Source organism: Lemur catta, chromosome 1 (genome assembly GCF_020740605.2).
Source record: "Lemur catta isolate mLemCat1 chromosome 1, mLemCat1.pri, whole genome shotgun sequence".
Lineage (NCBI taxonomy): Eukaryota > Metazoa > Chordata > Mammalia > Primates > Lemuridae > Lemur > Lemur catta.
The window spans coordinates 94,190,283-94,203,657 of NC_059128.1; the positions used below are offsets into that span (position 1 = coordinate 94,190,283).

The following is a 13,375-nucleotide window of genomic DNA, read 5'->3' on the forward strand; positions in this document are numbered from 1 at the left end:
GTCACCCAGGCTGGAGTGCAGTGGCCTCAGCATAGCTCACTGCAAGCTCAAACTCCTGGGCTAAAGCAGTCTTCCTGCCCCAGCCTCCTGAGTAGCTGAGACTATAGGCACATGCCATCATGCCCAGCTAATTTTTCTATTTTTTGTACAGACGGGGTCTAGTTCTTGTTCAGGCTTATCTCGAACTCCTGGTCTCAAGAAATCCTCCCACTTCGGCCTCCCTAAGTGATAGGATTGCAGGTGTGAGCCACCGTGCCCCACTGGCAAGTGTTTTATAGATGAAGAAATGCTGACCACACGTACAACGTAGACTTCTAAGTACACATCCTTTCAGTTATTAAACCAGAGCTTGCAAAGGGAAAACTCATTAAATAGACTCTTCTACTAGATCCATTTACATAGCATGGAATACAGTAGCCCTCCCTTATCCATGGTTTCACTTTCTACAGTTTCAGCTACTTGTGGTCTGGGTCTGAAAATATTAAATGGAAAATTCCAGAAATAAACAATTCATAACTTTTAAATTACATACCCTTCTGAGTAGCATGATGAAATCTTGTGCTGTTTCACTCCATCCTGCCTGGGACATGAATCATCCCTTTGTCCAGTATATCTACACTATACACACTACCCACTGTTAGTCACTTAGTAGCCCTCATGGTTATCAGATTGACTGTCACGATATCATAGTACTTGTGTTCAAGTAACCCTTATTTTAATTAATAATGGCCCCAAAGCACAAGAGTAATGACGCTGACATATTATTATAATTGTTCTATTCAAAATTATTAGTTTTTGTTGTTAATCTCTTACTGTGCCTAATTTATAAATTAAACTTTATCATAGGTGTGTGTAGGAAAAAGTATAGCATATATAAGGTATGGTACTATCTATAGTTTCTAGCATCCACTGTGGGTTTTGGAGCCTATCATCCATGGATATGGGGAGACTACTATACTTTAATAAAATGACTGCCTATGAATTTATTACATAAATCTCAATTTTCAAACAGTGGGTTTGCTTTAATTGGATACATATATATATATAAAATACCTAGGGTATTCCACAAACGGAAAGTCAAATTGTTTAAAAATGTTATTTATAAAATACCTTTTCCAGTAAAAAAGTAATAGGGTGATCCCTGTGATTTTCTATTTACATATATTACACAGATATCAGTCAGCATTATGAGCTAACTACATGTTTACTCTCTTTATCTTACCTTTACTAACAGCATAATCCTGCATGCTGATCCAAAGGCTTCGGGCAGGCTCTTTAGAACAACCCAATGCCAAGTCTACAAAAACAGCAATTTCAGGCCGTAATTTGTAATCAAAAGGCTTCTGTTCTTCATTTCCTGAAAGAGCTACTTCTAGTAGGCAACTCATACATTTATCTAAAAAAAAAAAATACTCAAGTTACTAATTTAAACATCATAAATTTTGGTGCTACAAATAAACTCTTACCACATTTATTTAATACACATGAAATGATATACTTCAAACCATTCTAAGTAGATGCTACTAAGGTTAGTGTTTTTCAGTTGGAGGTAGAATCCCGCCTCTTTCTCCATCCAGAAGTATGTAACACACCCCCAAATGTGCAACTCCAGAGAGGAGTTCTAGCACTTTGGCAGGTAGGGGCCAGGATGCTAAATGTCCTGCACGTACAGCACAGCCAGGTTAAAAAAAAAAACTGTCTTGTTCAAAATGGAATGGTGTCCTCTTCGAGAAACAAAGAACCATTGAGAAAGAGAATAGACAGAATTTTTTTTTTCTTTTTCCTGGACTTAAGTGAAAATAATCAGTTTAGACTGATCTAAAAAAGATCAAACTACCATGAACAATTTCTTAATTGATATTTATATTTGTACAGGTGTTTCCTAACTTTTCAATGGAACATCTGACGTTCAGAATTCACTTCATATTTAAAAAACAAATCAGCAGTCCCCAACCTTTTGGGCAGTTTCATGGAAGACAATTTTTCCACAGACCAGGGGTAGAGGAGGGGGAGTGGGGGATGGTCTCGGGATGATTTGGGTACATTACATTTATTGTGCAGTCAAACCTCTCTGCTAATGATAATCTGTATTTGCAGCCTCTTCCCAGTGCTAGCAGCACTGCCTCAGCTCCACCTCAGACCATTAGGCATTAGATTCTCACAAGGAGCACACAACCTAGATCCCTCACATGTGCACTTTACAGTAGGGTTCGCGGCTCCTATGAGAATCTAATGCCATTGCTGATCTGACGGGAGGTGAAGCTTACGCGATGATGCCAGTGATGGGGAGTGGCTATAAATACAGATGAAGCTTCGCTTGCTCACCCACCGCTCACCCCCTGATGTGAGGCCTGGTTTCTAACAGGCCACGGCCCAGTACCAGTCTGCAGCCTAGGGCTTGGGGACCGCAGCTCTAAATGATGGTCAGGTTCTTGGGCTAGTACCAAAAGTCAATTTAATCCATAATATAATCTAATTATTATATATCTATAATTTTATAAAGGACAATACCTTTTTCCAATATATATGAGTAATCATAAAATATGACATTTTAATAGCTTCATGATTTTATAATTTAAAAAGTGAAAAATAACATTAAAACTGAAATTTATTTTATTCATATTGAAGGTCAATTAACTAAGTAAATATAACAGGAATATGAGGAAGCAGAGATATAGATATTTTCATTCTCAGGAGGTAATTTAGGACTGTCATATAGTTAAATACTGATGGTACTGGAACTATCTTTATCATGTTAAATATCCTTTGAAAACCTATGATTTTACTTGCTTTGATACAAATATAAACACCAGTCTAGCATTCATCAGCCATGGCCAAAATCACTTTCTGGTTCATAAACAAAATGATGACTGTACACACCTATTTGGAAAATGAGGAAAATCTTCAACAGCTTCCCTTACTCCCACTCTCCAACTCTCCAACCCCCAAGCAGAATCTTTCTCATTTTGTCTTGGTTTGTTTTTTCTTTTCCTTTTTTTCCTTTCCTTATTTCTTTCCTTTCCTCTCTCATCTCTCTTAGACTTTCCTTTATGGACACTCTCTGAATTTCTCTTACCAGAGAAATAATGAACTTTAGATCTAATAGGACCATATAGGTTATCTAATCCAACTCACTTCTATAGACTCAAAATTAGAGGCATAGAGAGATTAAAGGACCAATCCTAGATAAAATAACTAGATCATCTGTTGGGGTACTAGATAGGTCCTCATGCTTAGTCTGGGAGCTAGCCTGCCAGCAAAGTATACAAATAGGAGATGAGCCAGGAGACGGAAACCCCAAAGGCACTATAAATGGGGAGGAAAAAATAAAGAATCACATAAGGTAATACCAGCATGAAAGCAAAACAGGCTGGAAGGAAAAGAGATTGCCACTCACATTTGAAGGGTGTTTGAAAACTCAGCACTGTTAAGTCATGGTTAAGTACTCTTGCAGTGTTTTACATTCTATTAAGCAGTTTCATGAATCCCAAGCCTCAGAACATAAGTAATCAAGCATTTCCCTCATTTTTATGAGTTAGATGACTTGCTCAAAAGAAGTGATAAATATGACAGAGTGGGGTGAGACCTACATGGGATCCTTTTCACTATTACCATGTTGTAGGATTTAACCATTTTTCTTAGGGCTCCAAGTTTTAGTCCCCAAACCCCGGGCTGTGTGCTGGTCCATGGCCTGTTAGGAACTGGGCCACACAGCAGGAGGTGAGCGGGGGGAAAGCTCCCCATGGCTCACATCACCACATAAGCTCTGCCTCCTGTCAGATCAGCGGTGGAGGATGAACCCTACTGTAAAGTATACATGGGAGGGATCTAGGTTGCTCGCTTCTTGTGAGAATCCAATGCCTGATGATCTGAGGTGGAGCTGAGACGGTGATGCTAGCACTGGGGAGAGGCTGCAAATACAGATTATCATTAGCAGCGATGTTTGACTGCACAATAAATGTAATTCACTTGAATCATCCCAAAACCATCCCCTCACCTTCACCCCTCTGGTCCGTGGAAAAATTGTCTTCCATGAAACCCGTCCCTGAGGCTGGGAACTGCTGCCCTACACTGCTAATGTTGCAATTGTTTTCTATCAGTTCTCTATTCAGCAAACTCAGAATAAGAGAAACCTCCAACAGACGCACAAACAAGTACATATTTTAAATGTTGCAGAGAAGCACATTACCTAACTGAGGGGTGTCCATTTCTACACCATCACTGAAAAGTGGTGTTTTCATCCAATATGCAGTATCCTGTTCCTCTGGAGACACAGGGGAGCCCTGAAGCATGCCACCAAGACATCGCCCAATAAGGAGAGCAATTGTTCTTTCTAGATCCACAAGCCACACCCAGGACTGAGCTGGCTGAGGTAATGGCACACCAGCAGGATCGATCAGTTCTGGCCCTCCTGAAGACAAAATAATCAGTAATTATGTCTTTATCTGGGACTTTTAAGATTCAAAAGCTTTCTCATGGTCTCCTATTCTATTGTACTGCAATAAGATATTGAAGCAAAATAATTTTACAACGAAAACAAATTATAATACTTTGTATATATATCCTTCTTTTTATACCAGGCTGATTTAAAATATATTCAAAGAAATTAAGTCATCAAATAAAATTTTCCTTTGTAAAGTTACTAATTTTAAGATAAACATTAAAATAGTATATGACAACATTATCCCAATGAATTCTATTCCTACTTTTCATTATCCAGATCAAATTTCAACATCTTCAGGGAGTACTTTGAGCTCATTCCTCCAAGATCAACACAAGATTTAATCTACTAAAATGCCACTTAGTATTTTTTTTTTTTTTTTTTTCTGGAAACAGAGTCTTGCTCTGTTGCCCAAGCGAGAGTGCCATGGAGTCAGCCTAGCTCACAGCAACCTCAAACTCCTGGGCTCAAGCAATCCTCCTGTTAAGGCTTGAATTGAGAATTATCTTAAACTAAGATCCAGACCCATGCTTTCTTTTTGTTCATGTTTTTAAAAGTTCTTCACTTAAAAAAAAAAATATATGACACTTTGCCATAAAGAATAGATATCAATAGAATAAAGAAAAATAAAGATCAATAAATCCAAAAAGTAGCTATTTGAAAAGATAATGGATAAGTTTTTAATGGACAAACCTCTAGAAAATTAATCAAGAAAAAAAGATGGCATAAATTCAAAAAATAGGAATAAGATGATATAACCACAGATAAAAAGAGATTTTCAAAAAATATGAGCATATATTATAAATAATTTTATGCCAATAAACTTGAAAACCAACAAAATGACATTTTCTGAAAAAATATCAATTTCCAAAATGGATTTGAAAAGAAACATAAGCTAGAAAAGAACAATAACAATTAAAGAAAGAGCATTAATTGCAATTGTCTACCAAAAAACTCACCAGGGCCAAATAGTTTTATAAATTCTTCTAAAACCTTAGGAAGAGATAATCCCTATGTTATACAAATCTGTTTCAGAGAACAGACAAAAAGGGAAGATTCCAAATTCATGCTATGAGGCCAGCATAATTTTGGTAGTAAAAACTAGGCAAGGATACCATGCAAAAGGAAAATTATAGAAAAATACCAGTTATGAACACAAATGCAGAAATCCAAAATAAAATGACACCTAACTTACCTGACACAAATAGACAGAATCTTAGAAAGTTTTGAGACATTTTAGAAAAGCAAGAATAAACCTGGAGCAGCTCCATACAAAACCTAATCAACATCTTGATATGGTTGTAAACTTGGCACTTGGACTTCACCTAAATGTAGTGGTCATAAAACTGTACAATGTTAAATTAAGACAGGCCCTGAAGGTCATCTTTGCTTTCTAAGAGAAGAAACCAAGACTCTAAGTGATAAGTGACTTTCCAAAGACCACATAGAAGTTACCAGCAGAGCCAAGACTAAAATCTCGATCTCTTTATGCCTTAAGCCCAGATTCTTGTCAATAAAATATGAGGTTTCACTTAAATTTGAAAGGTTTTTAAGATTTCAGTGATGAAGTTCCTTTGATAGCCTTAGGATAGATAGACTCCAATGGATAAAACACAGTGATGTATGCAAGAGGAACAACTTTTCTCAAAAGTATTATTTTCTCTTTTACTATCTTTACTTACCATGAAGAGGCCACTGTAACTCTTGATCTTCTAAAAGATCTGCAGCTGGCAGAAGTCTATTAAGGCAATCAAGAGGTGGCAACAGGTCGAGGAGGTAACTCAATAAAGGCCGGGCCACTGACACGGGGAGTAATAGTAGGGAGTTAACAATCTGGCAGAGCATACTGCCTGCAGCTGAGACGTATATCACATCTACAAAGGACAAGAAATGCAACATGGATCAATTGTTTCAAATAAACTTAAAAATAAACAAACAAAAAAACCTAAGAGATACTATTAATATTTTAGCTTGGAAATTGAGTACACTAATTCAACAATTCTTTGTTGAACACCTGCCCGGTAGCTGGTGTGGTAGTGGTATTTACTCACTTTCAGAAACTACCACCAGCAGACACTCTGTGGGAAAGCACCCTCCATTTGTGGATGTACCCTCTATCCCAAAAAATTCAAAGAATTATAACTGTTTTCCTTAAAATGCATAATGAATTTCTCATTCATTAATTCATCCTCATTTTTAAATTTACACAAGATATATTTATGGAGTACCTATAACATACTATGCACAGTTCTAGATGAGAGGGATATAGCCATGAACAAAGCAGCCAAAAATTCCTGCCCTCTTGCTGCATACATTCCAGTGAGGAAAGCCTTTTAAAATTTTTAACAAAATGTACTTTTTTCAAATTAAGATCACCTTAAATCATCTATCTTTTTATTATGTGGATATGTTTTATTAATAAATCAATTTTGTTTTACTATTTCATACATTTTGGGGCAGAGAGGACCATTCAGAGATGAGTTCGGTTTGAACATATTATAGTTTAGTTGCTTATAGAATAGTCAAAGGGAGGTATCCAATAAGCAATGATTTCAGTTTCTCAGCATGTTTATTTCTTTCTTTTTTCAATGGGAGAACTTAAAAGATGAGCTGGTTTTGGACAAACACACTGAATTTCAGTTGCCTTTGGGACAACCAAGAAAAGACACCCATTAGATAACTAGAGAAAGGTTCTAGGGCTCAGGAAATGAGTTCTCAGCTAGATGGAGATATGGGAGTCATTAACATACACATGGTGGTTACAGACACTGGGGCTAGAAAAGACCATCCAGGGAGAAAAGAGAGTTGAAGGCAAAATTCAAACGATCCTCAACATTAAAGGGCATGTTCAAAGAAGAGGGGCCTATAGGAACCCCACTGATAAAGAGTGATCAGGGATAGATAAGGAAGAAAAGGACTGTGACTATACAGAAGACTTTCAGCATTTCAAGGAAAGAGAAATAATGGCAAATGCTGAAGAAAGATAAACAGCAGATAAAAATCTCACTTTCTGCCATTTAAAATTAATCTTTTTGAGTTTATTATCATCAAGTGCCTTTAAATTAAGCATCTGTAATGCCCATTAGAATCTTTTAAGATCACTGCTACCACCATCCCTAGATCAAGATTAAAGTGATCTTCAATAGAAAGGAGATTCAAGATCATTCCTATCCCACTCAGAGGCTTCAGGCCCTGTTAAGACTTTGGAAAGGCTAAGGATTCTTGCTTTTTAATGGCTGATTAAATTTGAAATCCAATACCAAACTCACCTCTTAATTTTTCTCCAACACTGCCATTCCAAGGACTTTCTTTGAGCAAATTTGCAGAACGTGAATAGATATCTGTGGCATGAGGCAACAAGAGCTGAAGATGTTTATGAAGCAATGCCACACTGCTTGAGTTCTGAGGAGAAAAAAGTTCCTAACTCACTATTTTAAAAGATTCAAGGTACAAAAATATCATGGCGTACCCAAATATTTGAGTTACAAGGACCCGGATAGATCACCATAAAGAGCAAAGAATCACATACCTCACTAATGTTATTGATATGGCAAAAAGCCAGCAGCTGTTTCTGTAGTGAACATAGCAGTTCATGAAGATGAGCAGGCTGACTGTTCTCTGACGATGATGTTCCAAGTAGAAATTTATCACTATTCTTTTCTAGCTCTCCAAATGCTTGATCCTAAATGACACATAAATGAAGATTGTATTTGAAGTGTTTGAAAATGAAAATAATGTCCTACCATAAATGATTCTGATTTAGGAAGCATTGTCTCTTTTCTCCCATTACCAATTTTTAAATCTTTGCTATAATCCTTATGATATTAGCTATTAAGCAGTAAAATTCATCAAGCAACTTCCATTTGTTTTTCCATTTAAAAAAAAGCAAAACATGTTTTACTACAGAAACTTTGGAAATACAGAAAATTAAAAAAAGGAAAACGTACAAATACCCCAAGAAAACATATTTCAACATTCTGATGTTATTGCTTTCCAGACCTTCTGTGTAAAGACTTTGTTTTCACATGCTTATGAATGTCTAAGAACACAACCCTTAGAAATTAAATTTTTTTAATACAAAAGAAATAAGGCAGGCTTGGTGGGGGCTCAGCTATAGTCAAGCTACTCAGGAGGCTGAGGCAGGAGGACTGCTTGAGCCCAGGAGTTCAAGGCTGCAATGTGCCATGAGCGTGCCTATGAATTACTACTATACTCTGGTCTGGACAACACAGCAAGATCCTATCACTTTCTAAAAAAAGAGAAAGAAGAAAGAAAAGAAAGAAAAAAAAAGGAGGGAGGGAGGCAGGGAGGGAGGCAGGGAGGGAGAGAGGCAGGCAGAGACTAAAGAGATATCACAAACAAATGCAATGTATGATTCTGGACCAGTCCTGAACTAGGGGTGGGAGACGGGAGGAATTGCTATAAAGGACATTACTGGGACAACTACACAAATTTAAATATAGACTATATATTAGATAATAGCTCTGTATCAATGTTAAATTCCCTGAATTCAGTAATTGTTCTGTTGTTACGTAAGAAAATATCCTTGTTCTTAAAAAATACATACTTAGGCCGGGCGCGATGGCTCACGCCTGTAATCTTAGCCCTCTGGGAGGCTCGCTCGAGGTCAGGAGTTCGAGACCAGCCTGAGCGAGACCCCGTCTCTACTAAAAATAGAAATAAAAATTATCTGGACAACTAAAAATATATATAGAAAAAATTAGCCGGGCATGGTGGCACATGCCTGTAGTCCCAGCTACTCGGGAGGCTGAGGCAGAAGGATTGCTTGAGCCCAGGAGTTTGAGGTTGCTGTGAGCTAGGCTGATGCCACGGCACTCGCTCTAGCCCGGGCAACAAAGTGAGACTCTGTCTCAAAAAAAAAAAAAAAAAATACATACTTAAAATATGCCTAAGTACGTAGAGGTGGCCAGCATGATATCTGCAACTTACTCCCAAATGATTTAGAAAAGAAAGAAGGAAAGAGAAAGAGAGAGAGAACAAATTTGGTTGAAGAATATAGGGGACTTCTTTAAAGGATTCTTGTAACTCCTCTGTAAGTTTTAAATTATTTCAAGTTTAAAATATTTTTAAAAAAGAAATGCTCAGTATAAAAAATTTATAAAATATCAAAAGTATATTTTAAAAAGTTAAAATCACCATTTAGCCAACCACTCAAAGAAAATGACTACAGTCCTTTTTTTTGGTGTATTTCTTCCCTAATTTTTTGCCTTTTTTCCATATTTTTCATAATACTGTACTACATATTCTACTTTTAGTCTGCTCTTTTCCAACAGAATCATAAATATCTTCTACATTTTCACAAACCATGTGTATGCAACATTCAAGTCATATAGTATTCATTAAGTGCATTTACTTAACTATTCTATTTTTAGCTATTTCAGTTGTACTCAATTTTTATTTTTTATAAATAATGATGTGATAAATATCTTTATGAAGAAAATTGGTATATGTTTATAATACACAAGATAAGAGTCTGAGAACATTTTAAGGTCCTTGCTATAAGCTGCCAAATAGCACAATTATTTTAAAATCTTAGAACATGACAAAGGTTGGTTTAAACCATATCAGAAAGAAACAATAATTTATCATTTTAACCCAAAAGCAGTATTTTATTTCCACTTCCACATAATATATACAACTGCCTCAGTCCTAATGACATAAGAAAACCACTGCTCTAATGTAGAATAAATGTTCCTTATAGCTTTGGAAAAAATTTTCAATCATTAACAAATAGATATACCATAACATTATTCCCTTCCATTTGCAGCCATTACCTCCTAACATCAGATTAAATTTACATTCTTAAACCTTAAAAGAAAATAATTCTGTAGGAACAATCTTCACTCTAACTTAGTCAACTTTCTTTTAATGTGGACAGAACAGAGAGCACTAAGATTTGCAGGGAAGAAAAAGAGCATATAGACCAGGCCCTGAAGAGGCTTAGGACACGATATGAAATGATACACAAACAATTCAAAGTTAAGTTGCACAATACACTCTGAGAAGCACAGGGGTTTGCAGTTATAATCACATGGTTAGATGGGGTTATTTGGGTAAGCCTTCCTAGAATAGCTAAGACTTAAGTCACAGATTGGTAGAGTAGAACAAACAAGAAATAGGTATACCATGTACAATCCGAGGAAAGGATGAGCTCAGATAAAAATGGTGCATGAACTGATGATAATGGGTCTTAAGGGGTTTTAATTTAATACAAAGAGGTTATTTAACACAAGGTTATTCTAGCAGTAAGATGAGGAGAAGAGACCAACAATAGTGACGACAGCTACAACATTGCTATTAGCATTAGATCATGATCGACTGGATTAGAATAAAAGAATAATGGAAAGAAAACAAGGGAGGAATTTAAGAAATACTCCAGAATAAGAATTAATGGCATCCTAATACAGAGAAAGCTGTAGGGTCCATTGTCTTCTCTTCTACTGACCAACCTATTCTTAGTCAATACCAACCACACTATTTCATTATAAGATTATATCTGATAAGGTTAATTCCTTGCTTATATTCTTCTCTTTAAAAATGTTCTTGACTATTTTAATCTGTTTATTCTTCTACATTAACATCAGAAAAATTTGGTAAAATTCTAAAATAAATCTCTTTGGAATTCTCAACTACGTGTTATTTGGCCCTCACAGTATTTCAGAAGACCTGAGTATGTTTTCCCCTTTGGGGAAAGGGGCCTAGAGTTTTATTCATATCATAAGTGTTTAAATGTCAAAATACATGACCTGAAGAGATCCCTATCCCTTATTCTCTTTTTATGACAAGGAAAAGGCAACTTACTGTATAAAATCCTAAATTTCTTAAGAGGGTCTTCATCAAAATTTCAGCCAGATGGGTGTCTGGATGGCAGCTCTGAGTGCCATAAGGTTGATCTGACAGGTTTCCATAGCCAGTACACACAGAAGAGAGGTCTGCAGCATCAGACGGCGAACTATAGCCAAGTAGGGAGGCTACGTGGGTATGATCTTGCAAACTTGTTAGAATGATATCCAGTTGCATTCTCTAAGAAACAATAAAATAGGAATAAGTAAATGTTTAGCTAAAAATGTATTAAAAAACAAAAAGGATCCCAGAAAAAAAAACTATAGTAATGATGCTAACTAATCCACTTAATAACCTGATAAACAATAATCTTCTGCAAGTGTGTAATTATAGGAAAAGCAATCCCATTAATACCATTTAGGAAATGCAATTTACAGATTTTTATTTCACCCTTCATTATAATACCTAAACTAACCAAACTAACATTGCATACTATACATAAAGATTTTAGTAATATATGTAGAGAGGAGTAGGAAATGCCAACAGATAAATTATATTTCACGTTATTCTACAGAATTACCAAGGACAACTACTTATTCTAATGTTTAAAATAAATCACATGAAGGCAGGGCGCAATGGCTTATGCCTGTAATCCCAAGGTGGGAAGATCGCTTGAGGCCAGGATTTCAAGACCAGCCTGGGCAACACATCGGGCCTGTCTCTACAAAATAATAAAGATATTAGCCAGTCATGGTGGGGTGCATGTATAGTCGCAGCTACTCAGGAGGCACAGGAGGAGGATTGCTTGAGTCCAAGAGTTCAAGGCTGCAACCTTAAGTTTGAGGTTGCACTGAGCTATGATCGTGCCACGGCACTCCAGACTAGGTGACAAAGCAAGACCCTGTCTCATAAATAAATAAATAAATAAATAGTATCTGTGAATATTATATTGCCAATAAGTACCACTTCTTTCCTCAAATCTGCATCTCTACAACTGATTTTTCTACTTGGTTCAGTAAAATATACTTATTTTAACATACATAAGATAATAAAAATGAAAAGAATAAGCATATTCATATCAAATCCTTTTTCCTAACAGTTATCTTTTGTTCTTTATATAAACAATTTCAAACAAAGTTCTGGGCATGGAACCAACAGTAGCACATGCCCTTGATTTCAACTCAGCACACTACAAATAAACCAAAGGGTCTCTGGTTTGACACCACAAGCAACATTGGAAAAATTACTCATTACTTTACTAATTAGCCCCAAATAATAAATTATCACTTGCTTCACTTGGAGTCATTAGACATCTGGGAATTCTTCCAGCATACAACATTAAATAACTGGGATTTGCCAAACCCATCAAGTTAAGTACTACACTCCATGAACACATGGCAATTGAATAGCTTTATTGCTCTCTCAGTCCAGTTTTATATGAAATGACCAGTTTACTTACATACCACGCAAAGGCTTACCTGTCCTTTAGATAAGCTTTCCCATCTATCAGGTCCTTGGGGTAAAAGAGAATGAAGTAATTCCATCCGTTCTCGTAATGGAGGTAATAGCATGGTTGCTCCCACTGACAGAGTTTCAATTACCACCTAATAGCAAAAGAGAAAAGTGGATTGACTGACCTCATTCTTATCTTTTTAGTAAAAACACATGAAAAGTGAATCCATCAACTATTAGGATCATGCAAGTCCTTCTTTAGATGTTTTCAAGAAGACTAAAAGATATATTTTGGATTTGCCACTAAAGAGCTATCATCACCCAGCAAATATTTAGTGTTGTCTCTCCAGTGCTGGGCCTGATAAGAATCTGTACAAAGTGATGTGGATACAGAAATAAGCAAGACAGACAAAAGCTCTACTTTCAGAAGCATATAGTCTAATCAGAAAGAAAGACCCTGAGCAAAAATGTGGAATCAGCTTATGTGTTTATCAAGGGATGAATGGATAAAAAAGATGGGTATATGGTACACAATGGGATATTATTTAGCCATGAAAAAGGAAATTTTGTCATTTGCAGAAACATGGATGGATCTGGAGGACATTATTTTAAGTGAAATAAACCAGGCACAGAAAGACAAATATTGCATTTTCACACTCATATATGGGACCTAAAAAA

The 13,375-nt window shown here is 36.3% G+C and overlaps 1 protein-coding gene across 8 annotated transcripts in view; it reads right to left on the reverse strand.

The window, feature by feature from the left end:
* Positions 1-13,375, reverse strand: part of HERC1 (HECT and RLD domain containing E3 ubiquitin protein ligase family member 1) — a 191,763-nt gene that overhangs the window by 101,871 nt on the left and 76,517 nt on the right. For all 8 annotated transcript variants that reach the window (XM_045540891.1, XM_045540861.1, XM_045540869.1 and 5 more), the window contains exons 13-19: positions 12,724-12,849; positions 11,264-11,485; positions 7,971-8,123; positions 7,711-7,843; positions 6,124-6,315; positions 4,190-4,411; positions 1,223-1,396 (exon numbers count right to left, since the gene is read on the reverse strand). In XM_045540891.1, coding sequence (XP_045396847.1) covers positions 1,223-1,396; positions 4,190-4,411; positions 6,124-6,315; positions 7,711-7,843; positions 7,971-8,123; positions 11,264-11,485; positions 12,724-12,849 — 1,222 coding nt within the window. The remainder of the gene's footprint in view (positions 1-1,222; positions 1,397-4,189; positions 4,412-6,123; positions 6,316-7,710; positions 7,844-7,970; positions 8,124-11,263; positions 11,486-12,723; positions 12,850-13,375) is intronic.